General features: G+C 35.9%; 2 protein-coding genes across 4 annotated transcripts in view; both read right to left on the reverse strand.

Annotated features, from left to right (window-relative positions):
• The window catches only part of LOC147843705 (uncharacterized), a 999,056-nt gene that overhangs the window by 966,162 nt on the left and 7,894 nt on the right, over positions 1–25,000 (reverse strand). The window lies entirely within an intron of this gene.
• Positions 1–25,000, reverse strand: part of mars1 (methionyl-tRNA synthetase 1) — a 53,186-nt gene that overhangs the window by 7,579 nt on the left and 20,607 nt on the right. For 2 of the 3 annotated variants that reach the window (XM_087255119.1, NM_200076.2), the window contains 10 exon segments: positions 22,174–22,375; positions 21,593–21,667; positions 21,195–21,365; positions 18,981–19,076; positions 17,963–18,080; positions 16,690–16,903; positions 13,083–13,214; positions 8,091–8,195; positions 7,695–7,890; positions 2,470–2,541 (listed from right to left, as the gene is read on the reverse strand). In XM_087255119.1, the coding sequence (XP_087111245.1) occupies positions 2,470–2,541; positions 7,695–7,890; positions 8,091–8,195; positions 13,083–13,214; positions 16,690–16,903; positions 17,963–18,080; positions 18,981–19,076; positions 21,195–21,365; positions 21,593–21,667; positions 22,174–22,375 (1,381 nt within the window). 3 annotated transcript variants of the gene reach the window in all.

Raw genomic sequence — 25,000 nt, forward strand, 5'->3', positions numbered from 1 at the left:
AGCATTTTTTTGTATTATTTAGAATTATAATACTAAACTTAAAATAATAAAAAAAATACTAAATTAGTTTTTCAGACGTGCTTATAATAGTTTAGTCAGAAATCGATATCTAATCAGGCAGGGCTCAACAATAAGGACTGCCGATGGCCCGGGGCCAGTGTGTGAGATGCTCGGGACAGTAGACAGGATCATTACTGCTGCCTTGTCACTGAAGTTTCATTTGCCTGTGACTATTTGTCAATTGCGTGCAAATACAGTTTTACAATTGACAAACAGTTTGTGTTTTCAAGCCTTCAAATGCTACCTTCTTGATTCTTTTTATCTGATTGGATGTTGTGAGCACGTTATTAGTACAGCGAAGAGACAGCAACATGAATCATCAAATGATGATGCTAAAGGAAAGGAAGCAGACGTATACGAGGGTACACCCCGGCTAAAAACATGAAGTGGTGTTTTGTACAGTTTGCCGTCAGTTTGGCAGGTCTTTCGCCATCTTTTGTTTCAAAACACTTTGAATTTTGCTCATTACACATTTATTAACATTTTTTAAAATATTTAAATTGTAGATTTACAAACATTTTGGCACATTTTTTTTTTATTTGTGGCTAAGAAATAGCTATTCACTTTTTTTTGGTGGGGCCAGTGAAAATATTGGCAGGGCAAGTAAAAATCTGAACCACGGGTCCGATTGGGCCAGTAGAAAAACTCCTTAACATTGAACCCTGTCAGGAATAACCCTGATTTTCAAAATCACAACAACTGGAAACATCAAGTTTTTTTTTTTTAACAAATTGTCATTATTTTGCACTAAACAATGTTTTCATTAGAGATTTGAAAGAAAAATTATCAGACCCTAATGGAAAAGGAGAAATATTAGCATTTTAAACAAACCAGGGCTTGAAATTGCAACCATTTTGGTCGCATATGCACCCGAAATTTAAGCTATGCGACCTCATAATATATATTGGGAGCATTCGTGCGACTGCATATAATGGTTGTACTGCGACCTGTTTTGGTTTTTTTCTAAAACTGAGCATCTGAGCATTAAAACGACACGAACCGAAACCAAAACTTTTATAAGTGAGACTTTTCTTCATTTCTTTTGTCCGTTCTTTCTCACGGTGTGTATTATTTTTCTATTTAATTACTGATGACTGCTTTGCAGCTTTCAGCATTGAATTGAATGATTTATTATAATATTTCGTTTGTTTTGTAGCAGAACTATTATTTATTAAATTGACATGAATATAAAAACAATAGTACAAAATCAATATTTCTTACTACAATATTTCATTTGTGTTTGATGCAAACCATTAATTTATTTTTCATAAAGTAACAGCAGGACTTTATATAGCAGATAACTTACATTAAAGCACATTCAAGGCAGCATGATGATGAGAAATATAATTCATTATTAGTATTATTGTCATCATCATCATCAATATTTTATAATTATTCAACATTCCTTTTGGAATTATTGCACAAATATCGGTCATCACAGCATTAGTTAGATACTGTAGATGTTTCTGGGTTTTGTTAGTCCCAATTGATGTTGTTTTCCAATACAATAAATCCCTTAATATACAACTTGTCAAATACATCATTCATTTTTGGTGGGTGCTGCTTAGTTTTTTCTGGTCTCCTAAATTTTTCAGATTGGGAGCACCGGTGCTACCAAGTAAGAAAGTTAATTTCGAGCCCTGCAAACACAAATACAGTACATAGTTTATTTTACACATATTTATCTGAGATAATATTATACTACGATATATGTGACCCTTATAATACACTGAATCCAAAGTGACTGCTTTTTCTTTTTACGCTAAACATCATTAAAATATGAAGCAGACAAATTAAGATTTTTGTACATTTTCTACAGTAAATATCAAACCTTCAGTATTGCTCCCTAATGTGCATTGCTATAACGTCATTTGGAGAACTTTAAAAGTGATTATCTCAATATTTAGATTAGTTGAACCCTCAGTTTACAGATTTTCAGACACATATTGCTCATCCTAGCAAACATTAATGGAAAGATTATTTATTCAGCTTCCAGATCTTGTATTCGTCTCAGGATCCGAAAATGGACACTTGACTGGTTTTGTTGTCCATGTGTGTGTGTGTGTGTGTGTGTGTGTGTGTGTGTGTGTGTGTGTGTGTGTGTGTGTGTGTGTGTGTGTGTGCATACACTCAAACATAATTTTAATATGTGTGCGTGTATACATATACACACAAACACAGATATTTAAGATATTTTAAACATTAGACATCTAATCATTTGTATTTATTTATATAGCCATTTATTTATTTATTAGCTCCCCAATTTCCTCAGCTTTTTAATTATACTTGTGTGTCATTATAGTGCCTTTCAGATGAGTTTTCAGGATTGTGTCATTTCCATAAAGAGTTCTGAAATAAAATCAGATTTCCTTCTTGTGGCCCTGGTTAATAATGCACGTCTTTACAAACCTGCAGTCCTCCGAATCTCTTCCTCAGAGCCTCGATCTGCTCGTTCTCCAGCTTTTGGAACAGAGGACTGACCTGTAGGAGAGGAAAACATGGTAACAGAATTAAAGTCCTCACAGTGCTGACTGAACTCTGTGTACAGATCAACTGGAAATCATTTGTCCTGCTGTGAAATCAATCATTTTTAAATATTCCCCATGTGCTGAGAGATTTTTAAATGTAATCGTTTTACTAACTAATTTCTAATACTTAATTTCTGTCTTTGTCTTGATGACAGTACGTGATATTTTACACGCTATTTTGCAAGATACTAGTATTCAGTGTAAACAGGGTTTCTGGAGGTTCACAGAGTCAAATTTGAGGCTGCTTTTACACCTGTAGATCTTTTGTTTTGTTCTAAAACAGGGATTCAAATTGCTACAATGTTTATCTTTCTTGATGGTGCGGTTCGCTTTCACACGGCAAAGCTTCTAAACAGTCACGTGCGAGTAAACGCTCCTCACATTTTTCAGAGTCCCATGTATTCCACTCAGAGGTCATTATGGTTGGGTACCGTTTGGGGTTATTTCGATACCGGTGCTAAATCGATACTTTTAAAACAGTACCGGTGCCAAAATGGTGCCTGAACCAATACTTTTGAGCCACAAAATTATGGTGGACGACTCTAGAAAAATCTTTCATGACAAAATCTTTATGAAAAAATTAATAAAATATAATTTAAGTTTAAAGTAAACATTCATTCATTTTTAATATATTTGAATTACATTAATATATTGCAATTAATATATCATTTGTTGGTTAGCATGAATTTAAGATTTGCATTATGAAATGACATTAGCTTACTACTAACCTGTGGAAAGGCTGTGATCAAAATACTGAACTGCTTTTTTCTGGATTTGGGGCTTGTGACCATGTTTAATAGGTTATCAGTAATCTAATGATTTGCTTTAATGTGAATAAGACAGTAATATTATGGTGTTTACATGAGCTGCTTTTTAAATGTTGCTTTCTTGATCCTGTCTTACATGTTAAAGCAGATACTGTAGACTGGTTAACGTCATTGCGTCACCATGCTATCCACGTTTCCTTCAGAGTTTCATGTCATTTCAAGCGTTTCTTTTTTAACTTTTCAACTTTAACTGCAGTTTCACTTTCATTCGGGAGCTTTTCAATCATGCCCCCATGACAAACAGGTATTTGCTGTGAGCAGTATGGACTGCTGGAAGAGTGCTCTTTAATGCAATTTGATACCGCATGTTGAATGGAAAAAAAAACCCTCAGCATTTCACTACGCAGATGTCTGTGGTCCTTTTAGGTAATCAAAAACCACTGTTTACATGGTAGTCTAGACTCTTAATTAGGGTTGTGACGATGAGGAAAATTGTGTTTCCTCCAACTGCTGTCACCTTTGTCAGGCAAAGTTTGCAGATTGCCTCATTAACGTCTTCAGGTTCTCTTTTTGCATTTGGTTTGCACCCAAAATGTAGCCAAACGGGCGCTTTTGCATTTTGTTTTGACACTTAATCGTCATTCTCTTTCTGTAAACTCCTCTTGTTCTCTTGATGTGATAAATGAAATATGAGGCATTGTAGCTATGTTCAGATGATAATTACAGTGCAAGCTCTCTTCTTAAGTAAATTATTTAGAATTATGTTTCCCATTTAATTCAAACAAATATTTAAATAAAAAAAAGAATACTTAAAAAAAATAAATAAATAAAAAATGTGGGGACGGTGTCACGGTGAAAAAGTGATGTCACCGGTGTTGCGTCTTAAAACCGGTATCACCGTCAACACCGTCTATCGTAGCAAGCCTACTCTTAATCAGAGTATTGTCTTAATCACATTAAAATAGGAGTGCCAGATGATGGCGCAAGCTTTCAGAGACGGTGCATTCCTCTCTGCCTTTAAGTTGATTCCATGAGCCCTCAAATGTGTCATTAAGCTTGACGTGTTTCCCCTTTACACGCAACTTTTGTAAAGCCTCTGCTTGACGTTGCTGTGTAAGAATCCTTGCTTGTAAAATCTGCTTCAGAACGCTTAGTTTATGCAAATTTGATGAACACGATCATGCGTGTTGATCTGAAGAGAGCTCACCAAATGCGCTGTACTGCGTGCGTCCGTTCCCTAAGCAACAAGAACAAACGCCTGACATCGCCTGTCCGTATTCCTCAGAGTTGTTTAGGATTAAATGTTTAGAGATGGTGTGAGAATGCGTACCTATGTGTGGCTTTGATGCACCCCTTGATGCTTCTTACGTCCTTGTTGCAGCACCAGTGGCACCGAAATTAGGTATCGAAATTCATATGCTGATTCGGTCCGGTACATTCCGGTTACAGAAGTACTGGTGTTATAATGGGTTTCGGTACCCAACCCTAGTGGTCATACGCCACTGTTTTAAAGTATGATGATAAGTAAAAAGACTTTATAAGTGACAAGGTGCAGTTTTATTTTGACACCCACAGACATCATCACCAAATATAAATCAGAAAGCGAAGACGTTCTCATATTTCAGTTGTCAAAATCTAATGAATCAATCAATTTATTAAAAAAGCATTGTCTAGAATTATGCATTATAGGCTTAAATTAGAGAGAAATACCAGTTGAAGTGAGACTGCAGTCAATGCTGATCTTTCTTTCGAGATGTCTGTGCAGAAATGAACAAAACAACAGGCCTAATACAAAATATTATAGGACTAAAATATGAGGAAATGATCAGATGGTAATTTCGATCAATTGTCCTAAAGGATAAACAGCTCTCTGTAATATTTCAGCATGCTTTCACTTTCGTATTTGACATAAAATGCACATTTTACCAGTAGGAATGATAGTATCCTGCCCTATTCGTATTTCTCTCCTCATATATGGTACTTATGCCTTTTACACATCCATAATACACTGTGTTAAAGCCTGCTTTGTTGGATGGTTTTGCTTTCTCACTACAGTCGATCCACTCCAGAACTCAATTTAATGGAGCCAAGACCACCTCATTCAGGCGATCTCAGACTGATTGATTTGGCGCGGATCTGAGCTGATTTCAGGTTTCACATTCACCAAATATATCATGCTAACTGGGCAAAGGAGACAGGTTTCAAAACAAACGTGTAGGTGTGAAAGCACCCCTAGACTTTAAGACTTTTATGGGTAACACTTTATTTTAGGTCACAATTCTCAGTAATACCAACCCATGAACTACCACCTCAATAAACTACTAATCAGCTGCTTATTGATAGTTAGTAAGGTAGAAGCTGGGTTTAGGTTCACACATAACCTTTCTTTAAAATTAACTAATAGACAAAAGTATGCACAACAGTGTGTCCAGCTCAGTGTCCTCACTAACACACAGACAGCATTTAAACTAATGTTACTGTGATGGAGATAATATAACTATGTTTATAAATAGAGTTCAAAATAAAATATCTGTATAATAATAATAATAATGATAAAATTGATGATAGTAATAATAATAATAATAATAATAATATTGATGATAATAATGATAATGATAATAATAATGATGATAATAATAATAATAATGATAATGATAATAATAATAATAACAACATGCTGTCATGGCATTGCAATCAAAAAGTATTGTTATAATGAAAGTCAATGGGGCAAAAAGTGCCCCAACATAACCAAAGGGGAATCAAATTAAGGCTGGACAATATAGCAAAAATTTATATCACGATATATTTCTTAATTTCGGTTGATACGATATAATTCCGATATCGATATGGACAATATTAAAAACAGGAAAAAACAGCCAAGAACGCACACAATAGATGTAACAACAAATGTCTGCAAACTGAATTTCCAAAGTCACTATTACCTCCAGGCTCTTATAACTTTTTGTTTTTTAAAATAAAAACAATACAAAAAAATTATGTTCACTTTTTATTTGCATTTAGCCTTTACAAACAAGGAATGTGAAATAAACTGTCAAAAAAAAATAACTCTTAGACTTGACTTATTTGTTTATATAAATAATATATAGATAGTTCATAGAGGTTAGCTTGACCAACGTGAACAGAAACTTTTATCAGCGTTTTTATTTATTTATTTATTATGCTGAATATTTAACAATTAAAATAATACAAAAATCTTACAATTATGACATCCACATCGTAAAAAAAAAAACAATAATTATAATTATTAAAAAATCAAAAAGAGTAAAGGCTACATTAATATTTGCAATAAAAAAAGAGTTTAGTATGTTTATAGTTCTGGTTGCTTTTCATCTTGAATGTCCTTTAAGGGTTATATCTGTATTTTTATTTGTGTCTTTTTATATGTATGTAATTACCTAAATAAATTAAAGGTTTAACATAAAATAGTTCTTATACATTTTATATAGTCTATTTATATCGAGTAATTTAATTATTTTATTTAACACTTTTTCATTATTTAACAGAATTAATACCTCTGTTAAGCACAGTCTTTCTATTTCATCAGCTTTGCAATAACCAGTTTCCTGATATACATGTTTGTAAATTTTATTTTGTACATTTGCACGAGTGTTATATGCCAGCTATATGCAGCGAGTTTGTGTGTATGCGAGTGTTAATTGGGTGTTTATGCGCAAGGATCGAGTTATGTATGTGCGTGTGTAAATGTTTGTGCGTTATATGTGGATGTATGCAATATGCATGCATCAAGTTTATATGTACATGCGCAAGTTTCATACATGTTTTGAACATTCAATTGTAGAGGTGTATTTGCACGTGATAAGCAAAGATTGATTTAAATCCTAAACGGCGCCTCATAGCCATCTGTTTGCTTCATAGCCTTCTCTTCTGACAATGCTGATTCCTGTGTCGGGAAGGTGGATGGGGGTGAGGCGACAGGTTGGCTTAAACAGTTTTGATGCCTCATCTTCTGTCATTGCTTTGTCTGTCAGTATGTTCTATAGGGTGAAACAGATCTGATGTGTCCCCGATGCTAGTCGGCATCTCTCTCCCGCACATTTAGCAGAGCACAGAAACTATAGTTTATCGGAACTTCTTGATATCGAATTATTGTCCAGCCCTAAGTCAAATCTAAAAGCATTTTCCCAAAATGTGTGTTAAAATAAGATTTGTCAGCAAAAATCATCTCATGTACTGAAACACAGAGAAAGTTGAGGCCAAATTAAGACTCAAACTCAGCCCAGAGTCAAGACCAAACAGCTCACAACAGTTAAGTGTGTTTAAGGTGTGAGGTGTGTGTGTGTGAGAGTGTCTGCTGTACCGTGCCGATGCGGTGTCCGGCGGGCAGGGTGCAGATGAAGGCCCCGGGGCCGCTCAGCATGGCTCTGCTGCTGGACTCTGGAGCCTGGAGCTGAGAGCGGATGCTGAGACTCACTGTGGGCATGAAGGGCTCCAGCACAGCAGCCAGCAGACACGCCACATTCACTGACACACCCGTCACAGTCCCCGCACGACATCTGAACACACACACGCGCACACACATTAAATACGAGTGTGGGTTGGTGCATGTTTGTGTTTGCGTGTGTCTGTGTGTTTTTTCCATGTATGTGTTTGTGCATGTTTTTACGTGCGAGTTTGTGCATTTATGTGCATGAGCGCGTCTGTCCATCTGTGTGTGTGTGTGTGTGTGTGTGTGTGTATGTGAGTGTGTTTTCACCTGTCCTCGGCTCCTCCTTTAATCTTCTTCCAGGGCTCGTTCAGCTGGATGTACTGATTGCCGTGACGAGACATGTTGAGGATGCACTTCAGCGCGTCTCGGATCCTGAACACACACGATTAACCAGCACTGTCATATCACACCAAGACCTCAACATACACTGGAGGCTCTCGAGATTCACTTAATCCATTACAATGTCAGACGCTGATTTTACACTAATCTAAATGTACATATAGAGGAACTGCTGAAATATTACAGAGCTGAGAAAAACACTGCAGTTTTATTATAAACAAATCATTCATTACTATAATACAGTCTTATTTTATTTGCACATTAAGGGCTCTATTTTGATGGTCCATGCGCAGAGCGCAAAACGCAGGGCGCAAACGCTTTCAGGGCGTGTCAGGACGCGTTTTTACTAATTTAAGGACGGGAAATCTGCCTTGCGCCGTGGTGCATGGGCTTAAAGGGTTGAGTTTATTTTCTTAATGAGTTATAGGTGTGTTTTGAGAATAAACCAATCAGAGTCTCATCTCCCATTCCCTTTAAGAGTTAACTGCGTCAAGCCAAGAGCACATTCGCTATTTACAGGACGTAAAGTAAGAGTAAGTGGAAAAAATGAACATTTCACTAGCAAACAGTTCACAGTTAACAGAAAACAGTTAAACAGAGCATCTACTGCGTGAGAATGAGAGATAATGGATCACTTTCACATTCGCTCTTGGATAGGGAAACCTTTACGCACAGACATCAATTAGTCTATAAATAATTAATTTTGTTTGTTAAGCACAAATATTCATTTCAAAACTATTTCTAAATTCAGTTCTAATTTCCAGCAAACGAATAAATGAACAATAATAATGACGTGTGCTCAAAAACCTGAGTTATATCCTAAAACACATGCTGTGCCCCATATGGTCTAAAACCTGCAGGTGGGCAAATCTAAGCTTGTTTTTAATAAAACAAATATAAATATGGATGTAATAAATAATACTGCTAATAATAATAACATTATACAAAAGCAAATTGTTATGAATGAACTGAAAAAGCCTCCCGAGATGAAGAAGACATAAAAACAGTGATTTTTCATATTTATGTAGGCTAGAAAATAATATGTTTTGTAATATTTTAATCCTTTATATTTATATCCTATATCTATTCTTATTATATCCTATATATATCCTTAATATTTACATTTTTTCATATGTAAAGATGTTTGCCTATTGCTCTCTTGTGTGTATTAAGCAGTGTGTAAGCGAGGCGCAACTCTGCGCTGGAGTTTAGACCGGGTTAGTTTTGGTCTAATGAAAAATCTATTATAGTTTCTCAAAACAGCAACGTGCCAGCAGTGCGCCTCAGAACACCTTCCTTTTTAGACCAGAACGCCTACGGATGCACAAATTAGCGCTAATGCATTTGCTATTTAAACAGCGTAGCGCAACGCCTCAAAACCACTCTTGCGCCAAGCTGAAACTACTAAAAGACTATTGCGCCACGCCTTGCGCTACATTGCGCCGGGTGTATGATAGGGCCCAAAATGTGTTTGCATTAATTTTCATTAAATAAATTGTTAATTTAGATTTAATTTTCAAAATGTTGAATGTTGGGGGGGGGTAAACACATTTACACTACAATAAATGTTATTTCAGCCATATTTTGAAGTTTAACATTAAAGTAGACCATTCAACTGCACACACTTTTACTGTATATGAAATCTCTTCTAAGTTTAATTTGATGCAGACACAAACATGGAACATTTGTACTATGAACTGACTATATTGTTACGGCTGTTGCCAGTTTTTGTGCTTGCGTTTGTGTCATGACGTCACTCACTGTTTGTTTCCTATAGAGTCCGCCTTTGCGCTTCTGCGGCGAGTTGCGCTTATTGAAATTGGCTATAAATACGGACCAACCTTGAGCGGAGACAGAGGAGACTTCACAGCCAGCCATAAAGCTTCTTTTCGTTTCTTTAATTTACCGTTTTGTTTTCTTTAAGTCTTACTTTGATCTAGTTTGTTAATTGTTGGGTTGTTAGTTTTTGGTTAGTGTTGTATGTTGTTGGAGAACGTGAGTTCATTCATTCATTCATTCATTCATTCATTTTCTTGTCGGTTTAGTCCTTTTATTAATCAGGGGTCGCCACAACGGAATGAACCGCCAACTTATCCAGCAAGTTTTTACGCAGCGGATGCCCTTCCAGCCGCAACCCACCTCTGGGAAACATCCACACACACATACTCATACACTACGGACAATTTAGCCAACGCAATTCACCTGTACCGCATGTCTTTGGACTGTGGGGGAAACCGGAGCACCCGGAGGAAACCCACGCGAACGCAGGGAGAACATGCAAACTCCACACAGAAACGCCAACTGAGCCGAGATACGAACCAGCGACCCAGCGACATTCTTGCTGTAAGGCGACAGCACTACCTACTGCGCCACTGCCTCAGCCGAGAACGTGAGTTATTGATTCTTTATTGATTCTTATTTAGTTGTGACACATGATTTGTTTGATTGTTTTGGTTGTAATAAATTTATTAATTTAGACAACTTAGTTCATGTGTCCTCTTTATGTTGCGTTCCCTTTATGAATTAATTATTTTGTGTTGATAAAAAAAAAGGGTTCGTAACATAAATATATATGAAGAGTTCAGATGCAAAACCCTCTAAACCCATCAGACCTCTCTTCTTGTAAATGAGCATTTTCTATCAGGCTCCTCTGATTAGGTTCAGGAGTTTCATCTTATAGATAATAAAGTTATTAGCTGGTAAATACAATACCTTTTTTTATATAAATGTCACTTAGACAATTCTTTATTTTTTTAACAAGGGAGATTTTCTTTTGAGTCAAAACCAGCTCGTCTAATCCACGTCTACTTATTATGCAAAAACTTCTGAATCCACCTGTTGGGACAAGACAGTGTAACTAGCCGAAAAATCACTAAAGATGCCGTTAGAGATTATTTTATCAAACATTAAACACCTAAAATTAAAAATATATAAATCTGTCAAGTAACTGGCGGTTCATTCCACTGTGGTAACCCCTGATAAACCAGGGACTAAGCAGAAGGAAAATGAATGAATGAAATCTGTCAAGTAAGTGCATTAATCATTCATTCATTCATTCATTAATTTTCTTGTCGGCTTAGTGCCTTTATTAATCCGGGGTCGCCACAGTGGAATGAACCGCCAACGGATGCTCTTCCAGCCGCAACCCATCTCTGAGAAACATCCACACACACACTCATACACTACGGACAATTTAGCCTAACCAGTTCACCTGTACCGCATGTGTTTGGACTGTGAGGGAAACCGGAGCACCCGAAGGAAACCCACGCGAAGGCAGGGAGAACATGCAAACTCCACACAGAAAAGAAAACCGAGCCGAGGCTCGAACCAGCGACCTTCTTGCTGTGAGGCGACAGCACTACCTACTGCGCCACTGCTTCGCCGTGCATTAATCAATAACATAAAAACTAAATCTTATTAACATTGACATTAAGGCCCAATGCAAATTCTACCTCTTAGCCCTTCCCCCTACCCCTCGTTTTGCACGTGCCCATGAAGGGGTAGTGGTGTCCCAATTCTCTTTAGCTTTAGCTTTATGTACACCCCTTCAAACGAAGATTTTTCAGGACCACACTCAAAACCAAGGAGTAGGAAAAATTTCCCAGAATACACTAGATCCAGCTGCACCCGGAAGTAAGGAGATCCACTAATTAGTATTTTTGTCATTATTACAAATTTTTACAACAAACAAGCACATGATTTGACATATTCATAACCGCGTTTGTGTTTTACCGTCATGCTTAAAAAAAAAACCACTAAAATAAAAACCGCTAATTTCGTGATCTATAATCCATAATAATGACTCCTGTACAGCAGTCCCACAACATTCTGACACTCGATGACACTCGAATCCCCAGTCAGAGAAGTCTAGTGTCTGGGAATGAGCTGTGTACAGTGTCTGCTGTAATGTTAATGCTGTTTTTAGTGTTTATATTAATGAATATGGCCACTGTGTAAATGCACAGTACAGTTATGATCTTATTACCACATTAGATGGTCATGATAGCATAATATATGCCTCCAGTGATTTCCTGAAGATAAACACCAAAAAATAAAGCAACTGGAATAACTCCAGCAGTCGCGATCGTCTGATCTCATATGAAGCAGGAGATCGTGAGGACATATGATGAGGTGTGCAGGTGCTGTAGTGCTGTACCAACTCTTATGGGTACATTTTGAAGCCCTTCCCGTTCACACTCGGTTGCAAGGGCTAAGGGGTAGCGGTAGAAAAATAGAATTGGGATTGGGCCTAAATCTTAATCTGTTGTCATTTCTGATATTTGGGATTTAGATTTAATGTAAGTTGAGCAATGTAAACATTGTAAACGAAGCTTGGTAGACTCAAATAATGTAGTGTAAAACATTGTGAACATCAATATCTGTGCACGGTCCATTAATATTAAAATCTTATCATGCGTACAGCTATTATGAAGTCATATAAATAATGTTTTATACATTATATTGATCTTTTCAAAAACACAAAATTTAATTGGGATTAATTGGGATTAATTTAATTAAAACACAAAGTAGACCTACTGCGCTAAAAAGCGAATGCCTCTCTGACAACTTTAGAAGCTCATTCATTCATACTCAAGGTCTTGGTCTCTTTTTCGTCTTGTTTATTCTCATAGCATCCACGTGGGATAAAAGAACGGCGTCTTAATTCTCTTACATGAAACGCTTTCACGAAACATCCTTGCAGGTGTGTTGAAGCAAGTTGGAGCTAAAATCTGCAGGACACCAGCCTTACAGGAATGAGTTTGGACACCCCTGGATTAAAATCATTTAAGATCTACAACACAATATTTCAATGAATTTAAGTAATTTGAAGGTCTACAATTAAGTTTAAGTTAAGTTAACACCCTGAGCTAACAGAAGCTATTTATAAGGGATTTCAGTGGTGCATTGTGGGAAACAGACCTGACTTTGTCCAGCAGCTGGATGTACTGCTTGAGCTCCCAGCAGACCTGAGCGATGAGCCGCTTATCGTCGTCATTCAGCAGCATCTCAGGAACACAACCTTCGAAAAACTTGCTCACAAACATCCCAGCCCTGAAAACAGCACAAAACGACATCGGTGAGGAGAACTAGGAGCTATAATGCTGTACACGGTCCGTCCCGAGGGTCAAAACTGATCCGACTTCACCAAACATCTAAACTAAAACAGATCAATTTAATTGCAATCCTCAAATCTCTTCTGCAAGAAGAAACATGCTCATCTTTATCTCAAAATGTGGGAATGTTTGGGTTTTCCCTCATCAGTGTTTGATCACTGGGCAACACTCCTTCCTCACTACAGTAAAAGGGGGATTTTTATAATGATGAAAGCATCTGCAGAAGTGTTTTTAGCAAGACAATATTCATAAGTAGCAGAATCTTATTGTGTGTGTGTGTGTGTGTGTGTGTGTCAGTAGGTTATGTAGTGTGTAAAATGATTTTTGACAATCATTTTGATGGTCAAAAATTACCATCATAACAGCAGAAATAAACTACATTTTTATTTGTAAATTTTTTTATTTTTATTTGTACATTTTTTTATTTGTATTTGTAAATTTTTTTATTATTATTTTTAAATATTTTTATTTTTAAAAATTTTTATTATTATTTTGAAGTTTTTTTATTTTTACTTTTAATTTTTTTATTATTATTTATCTAGAAATTCGGGGACTTTCTAAAATGATCCCAACATCAGGAAAAAAATTATAATTTTCATCAAGGTTATACTTATATAGCAGGGGTTTAACGGGTTACAAAAATCACGGTTCGGTTGGATTCGACACAGCGGTGTCACGCTTCGGTATGTTTTCGATACAGCAAAAAAAGAAAAAGGATTTCTCTGATTTTAATTTACCGGCACTATTTTTAGTTAAGGATAATAACTGCTGTTCTCACGGGTGCTGTCTGATGTTGAACAGATGATATTGACATATATATATATATATATATATATATATATATATATATATATATAACATATTTAACATATATATATATATATATATATATATTTATATATATATATATATATATTTATATATATATATATATATATGTTAAATATGACATATAACTTTAAATAAAAAAATAAATTTGCATACCTCATCTTAATAGCAGTAACGGTCTTTTCATGATCTGCAATATTAATTTAATCTCAGTGAATGCGTGCTCTTTAGCGATGGTGAATGCGGTGTCGGTAAATTAGGGATTAAATAACGTTAGAACATCTCCTGCTTAAAATGTCTAGATTCAGTGGCAAACACTGTTACCTGAAAACTCCGTCCCACCGGCTTTACAGTGAATGCTTTAGTCATTTCCATAGCAGACATTACCCACTGGAAGTCTTTTATACAGTCTTAGGTATGGATGTCAACAAATGTATATTATGTAATGTAGGATCTTGAAAAACAATACATTGAATGAAAAACATGTACAAACAATTCCAGACTGACTTATTTCAGCAGTATTAACATGTTATACATTTACACAGTGCATGAGTCAAATAAAGCTTGTTCCCCTCCCTTCAGATACTCATCCATGTACGTAAAGATATAGTAAAGGTCCAGGCTTTCATCAAATATTTATTACATCACATATTTATTATACATTAACATATTATACATGTATTTAAACATTTATTATTATTTACGTTAGCTCCCTTATATCTCTTCATAGATATATACACTAGATATCGCATAGGGACCCTGAGCATGCGTCAATAGCGCCGCCACATTGGTACAGGGCTCTCAGGACAAATGTCATTTAACCGCACTAGTCAAGACAGTTTTATTACGTGAAGATGCGGGACTTTAGCGCTGTCTACGAGTGTAGTAACGAGCAAACAAAGAAAACAAAGCACAAAGGCAGAACATTTCATAGGTAATATTAAGTTTTTTTCTGTTTTTGTATGTTCTGAACTTTTGTGCTAGTCAGGTCACGTTATTGATGATAACAGTCTCTTACTGCATTCACCATACGGCAAAGCAGCTCCAACTCGCACTAAACACTCGGCTCATGCTAGTTTTGTTGAATAAATCAGCAAACAATGCAAAAGAAATATGACAACGAGATGCTGCGCTGCCAGAAACTTGTATTATTGTCGGCTAGTGAACGAGTCGTTGATAACGGAGATTCATTCACAAGCGAGTCGCTCCCTCCGTCAGTATGAGAAGTGAAAGCAGGAGAGGAGGTGTGTTTCAGGACATGATTAGATCAAGTTTAACAGTATTTAATAGTACATTTCTATACACACAAACACAAGCTTTTAGTCAGGAATGCCCGTGCGGTCACTGATCCATCAATGTAGAAAAGTGAGTAAAATTATAATTTTCATAATTAGAAAACAAAAATTGCATACTAACATCCAGGAAAACTCCCGATCACAGATCATATGTCTATATGAGTATATCTCTGGCTTTGGATGGCCACAGTCCTCCACTGCTGCTTGGTCCCGCATTCATTTCAAAGGAGCGCTACCCTGTACCAAAATGGCGGCTCTATTGACGCATTCCGTCCAACAGACAACAGCAGGGTAGGCGACATCTAATGTATACATCTATGATATCTCTTAACGATTTAAAACCAAGAGCATACGCTATGATAAAGGTACATTTCACACAAATGTAAACAGCCTTTCCTAAACCATGCTGACGTATGGACGGTCACCCGCCTTCGTAAATAAAAAAGTTTAGTGGAAAAACGTATATCCTTTCTTACGTTTAGAGTGTGGAGCGATAGATGTCGGTCCACAAGACAATAAACAGCTGCTGTAAATGGTAAATGTTGGCAAAGTTTTCAAAGAGGTAGTGAAGACTACAGCGTATCTGACGCTATTGCTCCGGCAGGAAGTAAGGATACGCAACTGTCACTTAACCGGATATGCGTGCTACTGTCTGTGAAAAAGGCCTATTCTGCTATGCTGATGCACAGGGTTGTTGCTAGAGCGGATACGTTTGCGGCCGGAAGTTAACGTGAATTATTTCTATTATTTATGAAATTTCTCATTTGTTGTATTTTATTAACGTCTACCCCCACCCCAACCCTAAACCCAACCATCACAGTAATGTAAAAACTGTAGTTGTACTGAGTATTAGTTATGTTATCTATTAAATTACCCAATAAAATGTATTTTTTAACGCCTACCCCCACCCCAACCCTTACAGTACTATAAAAATATTAATTATTGTTATACAGTGTCAAAAAAAAATGCTGCTTTATTAATGTGCATGTTGCACTTCCGGCCGGCCGCATATCCGATCTAGACTTTACCGATGCACAGGCATCTGTAGCTCCGCCCTCTTACTGAAAATTCTCATTTGAATTTAAAGCGACGGTCACCAAAAAGCAACAGTTAGGATCAAAGCCTACAAGGGTCAGTTTCAGAGAGCTAGAGAACACTATCTGTGAGGGATTTTCAGCTCAATCTGAAACACACACGCTCCAGAGACAGCAGAGAGACATTTTAGATCTTGTAAAAATGGAAATATACGTCTCCTTTAACTGATTTTTTAATAATCCCCAGAGCTCAGACCTGTTGATGAAGTTCCCCAGGTTGTTGAGGAGCTCAGAGTTGTTTTTGAGGGCCATGTCGGTCCAGGAGAAAGCTGAATCCTGGCCTTCGGGACGGAGGTAGAGCAGGTAAAAGCGCCACACGTCTGACGGGATACCGGTGTCTTTCGCCATGTCACCAAACACACCAACACCACGACTCTTGGAGAACTTGGTGTCCTCGTAATTCAGGTATTCTGGACACACACACACACACACAACATTATGCAGGGAATATCTGATGACAGGTTTCATGCACAGCGAGTGTTTTTCAGCCACTGACAGACTTTCGGTGAAAGGTTCATGTGACTTTTTAACTTCATATGGTTCCTTTTACAGTATCGATGATGTGATTTAATTATAATCAGTGAAATAGACTTAACCGTTTAAGACCGAAACAGCCACCCGCCGCTAAAAAATAAGTATTGTTCTTTAATGTTTAATAACTTTTGATCCGCTGATCCGATCCGTACAATTCTAAGATTGGCATAATATATATATATATATATATATATATATATATATATATATATATATGTATATATATATATATATATATATATATATATATATATATATATATATATATATATATATGTATATATATATATATATATATATATATATATATATATATATATATATATATATATATATATATATATGTATATATATATATATATATATATATATATATATATATATATATGTATATATATATATATATATATGTATATATATATATATATGTATATATATATATATATATATATATATATATATATATATATATATATATATATATATATGTATGTATATATATATATATATATATATATATATATATATATATATGTATATATATATATATATATATATATATATATATATTTGTATATATATATGTATATATATGTATATATGTATATATATATATATATATATATATATATATATATATATATATATATATATATATATATATATATACATATATATATATACACACACACATATACATATATATATATATATATATATATATATATATATATATATATTTTTTTTTTTAATCATTTAAAATGTACTAAAATCTAAATTAATTAAAAATTATTATTGTTATTTTTTTTAATCAACATTTTGATAGGTAGTGTGAATAACGTGGTCAAAATAATGCATAATAGACTTGACCATGATCATCTGTATGGTTTAATGTTCTGTCAACGATCTGTTGTGTGTTTGTGTGTGTGTCTCACCAGTGGCGATGAGGTTATTGACCAGTGTGTAGTTGTCTTGAGCCCCGAGAAGTGAACAAGGGAAAACCACACTGTGGAAGGGAACGTTGTCCTTCGCCATGAAGTTATAGAGCTCCACCTACAGGAGAAACGGGAGAATTACACACTGAAGCGGCACTGCTCATCATTACTGCTGGACTACCTATGAGGATAACAGAGCTTACACCCTAAAGAGATTTTTTGTTTGCTGATTTCTTTAAAGAAATTAAGACTTTTTAACTGCATATATACTGTGTGCTCATACAGAACTAACTCATTTAAAAAAGAAATCTCAAAATCTCACATTCTCTAAATCATGAAATTAATAACTTGATTTGATTTGAGATTATTAAAACTGAAAGCTAAAACTAGAAAAATAATAATAAATCAACTCTGTATAATTACAATGAAAAAATAAATAAATATGAAGATAATAAATACCATATTTTTTTTTTTTTTTGGGGGGGGGGGGGGTAAACTTTTAATTAAATGTGATTAAACTTTATAGGTTTTATAGATTTTATTTTGTCAGACTTGCTTTTTCATTACTTTAATTTAACAACAGATCCAAACAAAACATCAAAAAATAATATTTCAGAATAATGTGGGGGAGTAAAAACAAATCTGAGAAGAAAAAACAGAAATAGTAAATAATAATTAAATAAATAAATAAATGAATAGCTAAACACTGTTTTTGTAAAAACAAAAGCCACACAGTTTAACAATGCTTTAATTGATGTATTTTTGATTACATTAACCTAATTTAACCACTAATTCAAACAAAACAACACAGACAAAAGTGAAAATCATTTTCTGTTAATTGAAATGAATTACATTTATCTTTAATAACTAAAACTAAATTATATTATTAAACTGAACAAAATAAAACATCTAAAGGCATCTGAAAGCAATGCTTTAAATCCCCCAAATCAACCCTGGAAATAAACACACAAACATATGATCAGCATTAATTATGATATTATCAGTATTTGATCTGCACCTGCTGCGGGTTCTTCCACCATCTCTCCCATTGGTCGGTGTAGTTGGCAGTGATGGACAGGTAGCCAATAGGAGCATCGAACCACACATAGAACACCTGCGCAGGTAAAGAGCGGATTATTGCACAGTCTGAGACTGTATCCCAAATCACAGCCATACACCCTCATTCACTATTCCCTACATTAGTCCACATCAGGGTATAAGAGCGTGCACCTGGCAGAAAAAGGTCATATACACAGAGCATGGTCTGCAGGAGAGAGAGTAAATTAAGGCATTTTTGTATATTATAATAAAGAAATATATATATATATATATATATATATATATATATATATATATATTTATTTATTTATTTATTTATTTATACAACAGTTCTGTCTGGTTCTTGAATCTGATTGGCTGATAGCCGTGCGATATTTTGCCAGTAACATCACACAAAGGCCTCATCACCCTTCACCTCTGTGTATCACTCCGCCCACATACAGCAAGCAGCAAGCAGTTTGACGAATATTACAGTTGTTGGACAACAAAATTTACTTTTGAGGCTTTTTTAGTCGAGAATGTCGTTGTTTAGATTGCAACTAAGCAATTTATTTGTAAGAATAGTGGCTATTTTAAAATATTTACAATTTCGGAGAGCTCGTCGGCGGCCAAAGACGGTTGATGTTGTCTATCCACAAGATGGCGCCAGAACCGCATAATAAGCCCTTGCTCTGTTTTTTCTTGAGCACAAATAAAAAGCTGAAGCCTTGTAGTTATTAAGGCGAACCCAGGGCCGGAGCAAGCTGAACTGAATAGGCAACGGACAATCACGCCGCCCTCAATCCGAAAGTGACCAGTTAGCAAATTGAGGACCTAGTTGCGGGTGGTGAAGAAGGTGTCACAAACGCCGCCCTCGCTATTCTGTCGCCCTAGGCAGCTGCCTAATTTGCCTCTATGGAAGCGCCAGCCCTCGGGGGGACCCAATAGATTCAATAATGGCCCGTTTCCACTGAGTGGTACGGTACAGTTCGGTTTGGTACGCTTTTATGGCCGTTTCCACTGTCAAAAGGCGTACCGAACCAAACCGTACTTTCGAAAGGGTCCCAAACACAAGAAAGGGTCCCAAAAGGCGGAGCTAGACGCACAGCTGAACGCTATTGGTTTACAGAAGAGACACGTCATTCACTTACAACAAGCCAGAATGTAAACAAAGGACCCGCCATGTTTGAAATACACCGCGAGAGATTACAGCAGAGTTATATATTCATATATCATTGTCCTGATGAACAGCCACACAGCCATGGAGTAGAGCAGAATCTACCCTGTGCCTCGCAGTTTTTTACGTGCCAGTCTGATGCGCGAGCGGTTTCACACACATGTTTTGAACCTAATTAAGAACGAAATGTATGATGTGTGTAGTTTTTCTGTAGTTGGTAATATATCGGAGACTGTAAGGGGCTGTATGTGTTCAAATATGCTGCATTTATATATTTATTTTATATAATTACAGACGTTACAGTAGCCTATTTCACACTGTCATTGATCTGCAGTTATAATCAACTCCTGTTTATAGAAAAGTCAGTAATAAACATTTATACAGAAGTGTTTATGTGTGTAAAGCGTCTGTTTTGTGAGAAGTGCTTTTCAGATGATATGTGAACGACCTGTGCAGCTTTATTGTAGACGTTTCCTCGAGCGAGAATGATGCGACTGAAACTTTCTGTCTTACACCACGCCCACCAAAAGATTACACTTTATAGTGGAAACGCAAGCCTGATAAAGGCGACCCGTACCGACCCGAACCGTACCAGTCAGTAGAAACGAGCCATAAGAAACTAGATTCAGCCTTGTCCCTCCTTATCGCAAACACAACAGCAGTCTGGTGAGAAATCTCTGTAGACGGATGGCATTTCGTGTGATATTGCTCATATATAAATCCATCAACATACTGAAATAAACATCTCAAAATCTGCTTCGTGTAAACATTAAGACGCTTAAGGGGGCGAATAATATTGACCTTAAAATGCTTTTAATAAAATTAAGAACTGCTTTTATTCCAGCTGAATTAAAACAAATCAGACTTTCTCCAGAAGAACACAGGTGTGAGAAATTCCTGAATCTGTTCAACATCAGAATTTAAAGTAATTCACAGGAGGGCGAATAACTCTGACTTCAGCTGCATACAGGAGTCAGTGTGTTGTGCGTCCCGGTGTGGATGCAGTTGATCTCAGACCTTCTCCTTGTAGTCGGGGTGCGGCACCGGCGTCCCCCACTTTAAGTCACGTGTGATGCAGCGCGGCTTCAGACCGTCCCGCAGCCAGGAGCGAGTGATGTGACGAGCATTAGTGGTCCAGTCTCCAGCAGCCGTCGACGTCTGCAGCCACTGCTCTAGATCCTGCTCCAGCTGTCACAAACACACACACACATGCACACGCACACACACACACACACACACTGAGGATGAGCTGAAGACTTGCATATGAACACACTCACGTACACACAAACTGAGGATGAGCTGCAGACAGACACATGCAAGCCTACTCACACACACGCACTTGGAAGGAGATGAAGACTTACAGATGCACGCACACACACGCACACACGCACACGCAAACACAACAGCAGTTTTACCTTTGGCAGGTTCAGAAACAGGTGTTTGGAGGAGCGAATCACAGGCGTCTCCTTACACACCTTACACTGAGGATTCTGCAGGTCACACACACACACACACAATATTAATTGTTTAATTTAATCATAGTTTTTAATTAATTTGTGACATAATAAATGTACAATTTTAAAATTATACACATATACAATATAAAAGAATTGAAATGCATATTTCTATAAATACATTAATTATTTTAAATATTATAGTGATTAATTTAACACTATTTTTATAGGACATAAGCAATAATTATTTGCTCTATCATTTATTTAGAGCAAATAAATAATAAATTTTTATTATGATTAATTAAAAATTACACAGTGAATATACCGAGTTAACGTCTAATAATGTTCATATATCAATTAATTAATTAATAATATTATATTATACAAGTTATTTTTCATGAAATAATAATAAAAATTTGTAAAAAATTGTCAACTCAATGCAAAATTTGACAAGAATGACAAGAATGACAAATATAACATGCATAAAATGATTGACTGAGATGAGCGTTTACATCACATGTGTGCCGTTTTCAGAGACGCACCTTCAGCTCCACAGCGTTGATCAGGCGTCCGCATTTATCGCACTGGTCCCCGCGGGCTTCTGGGTAACGGCAGTGTGGACACTCGCCCTCCACGAAGCGGTCGGCCAGAAAGCGCTGGCAGCCTTCGCACCGCAGCTGCTCCACCGTATCCTCCAGGAGGAAACCACGCTCGTGCAGACGCCAGAAAATATCCTGAGCGATTCTGACCAGCACAATGACAAAGGTTAGAACATTTACAGACAAATTTAAGACCTTTCAGGAGCATTAAAAATTACATTTCAGACCTGAAAATCAGCATACTCCACACGTCTTAATTCCATTTCTATTTAGTTCATGACCTTAATCTGATTAAATTAATGATAAAATAAATAAATAAAAATCACTGTTTACATGGTGGACTATTAATCAGAGTCTTTAATCATATTCAAATCAGATTATTGGTGTCCATGTAAACAGGCTCAGGGGTTTGTGTTTTGGTTTATATCTTGGGGAGAGAGAGTGCCGGGGCACCAGGGATTGTTTTTAATCTCTGTCATCTTGCTACGTTTTTGGTTTAACCTCTTTTTGATTGAGGATTTTTAATTCAATTTATAACAATATAATTAAAAATTAATGAATAAATCACACAAACTACACAACTTACCCAGCATAAATAAACATCGTCTAAATTTAAACACAATTAAAACCTTCACAGGGTTTCTGCAGGATTCATGAAGTCAAATTTAAGACCATTAGGAATTAAATTTTAGACGTATACAAAGCTAAATGCCAGGGATGTTTTCCTAATGGATAAGATTTTTCACTTGCCCCATCAAACATTACGCTACTTTGTTTTTTGTTAATTAGTCAGAATTATTCGCCCTGTGTTTATTTTTTCCCCTCAATTTCTGTTTAATGGAGAGCAGATTTCTTCAACAGATTTCTAATCATTATAGTGTTAATAACTCATCTCTAATAACTGGTTTATTTTCTCTTTGTCATGATGACAGTAAATAATATTTGACTAGATATTCTTCAAGACACTTTTATACAGCTTAAAGTGACATTTAAAGGCTTCACTAGGGTAATTAGGGTAACTAGGCAGGTTAGGGTAATTTTATATTGATGGTTTGTTCAAGCTAAAAAAAAATAGCTTAAAGGGGCTAATAATTTTGTTCTTAAAATGGTGTTTAAAAAATTAAAAACTGCTTTTATTCTAGCCAAAATAAAACAAATAAGACTTTCTCCAGAAGAAAAAATATTATCAGACATACTGTGAAAATTTCTTTGCTCTGTTAAACATCATTTGGGAAATATTAAAAAAAAACAAAAAAAAAAACAAAAACAAAGGGGCAATAATTATTCTGACTTTTAAAATATAAAAAATATTAAAATAATTAAAATACTATTAAAATAATTGACAAATCGTAAAAACAACAACCTTAAAGCAGGACACCCTTTAGAAATGAGTTTGTTAAAATATTATGCAAACTTTCATAGGTTGCAAATTTAATGTAATTTAAAGGTGCAGTAGGTCATCTTCCACAACGCTAACAGCTTAGCATAAATCTCTGAATCACAGTCCCTCCCCTGCCATCTAGAGCCACGCCTCCTGAAACACGAGCATAGCAAAAGAGCCCTCTCTCATGTGTTAAAGCAGTGGTTCTCAAACTGTGGTACGTGTACCACTTGTGGTACGCGGGCTTCCTTCTAGTGGTACACGGAGGAATGCAATATGGCATGTACATGCTACATATATTTCAAAATTTATCACAAATTATGTATATAGTATGCCATATATGACATATAGCCTACATTTCTGAGGTAATTTGCCACATTTTTTAACTGTGCAGAGTTGTAGCTGCTTTACTGGGCCTACTACACTACTGTATTTCAATACTGCTCATTTTGGTGGTACTTGGAAAGACAATTTTTTTTCTGAGGTGGTACTTAATGAAAAAAATTTGAGAACCACTGTGTTAAAGCAACTAGTGCTTGTCCAGCGGCGAGCAAGCCATGCAATTTCAGAGCAAATATTAGAGTTGCATGGTAAACAACATAGGGAGGGACTAGGTGGAATAGCGATATTTACTTGTGTTTTGTTGTTAAACTAATTAAAATCTACATTATCGATGCTGTGAAAGGTCCCTTATGAAACTGAAAATAGTCTTATCAATCTTTCACTGGAAGATTTTAATGGCTGAACAACACTTCTGTGCATATATAACCCGTTTGTAACAACAACATCTAACGCTACATCAGCTCTGCGTGAAGCTAAAATAGTTTTAAAGCAGAACATGACCTGTCTAAGAGAAGTCCTTCAGCCATGGTGTCACCCTTTCTCCAGCGTGCAAAGCTAACTCCAATATTGATTCAGCTTTTTAAAAAGTTTTGATTCAGCAGGTTTTTACCGATCGCATGCGTGTGCACTCCCTCTCTCAAGAACACGCAGGAGAAATGGCGGTCGGCGGAGCTGCGTAACAAACGGCTGCGCAGTTGTTCAAATCTACATTTGCTGACAGACAGATTGGGCTGCTTATAGGGATTATGAGAGATGTCGGCCCGATTTATTTAACTGGATGAGCATTATTTATTTTTATGCCTTACCCAAAATATAAAAATACATAAACACATTTAAATCATTTACTGTAATCATTACTATTAGACTGTGAAGAGACTTTCAACCAGCACAGCAACACATGCTTCTGAAGACAATCACCTACTGCACCTTTAATTCGGGTGTTACGCATTTTCTTTAATGAATTGAATAATAATATAAAGCAATATAAATAAATAAATATCTTAAGTAGTGAGGTTTTTGTTTGTTTTTGTGTGTGCATTGCATATG

The sequence above is a fragment of the Danio rerio genome, chromosome 6, assembly GCF_052040795.2.
Source record: "Danio rerio strain M-AB ecotype USA chromosome 6, GRCz13ab, whole genome shotgun sequence".
In the NCBI taxonomy this organism is placed as follows: Eukaryota; Metazoa; Chordata; class Actinopteri; order Cypriniformes; family Danionidae; genus Danio; species Danio rerio.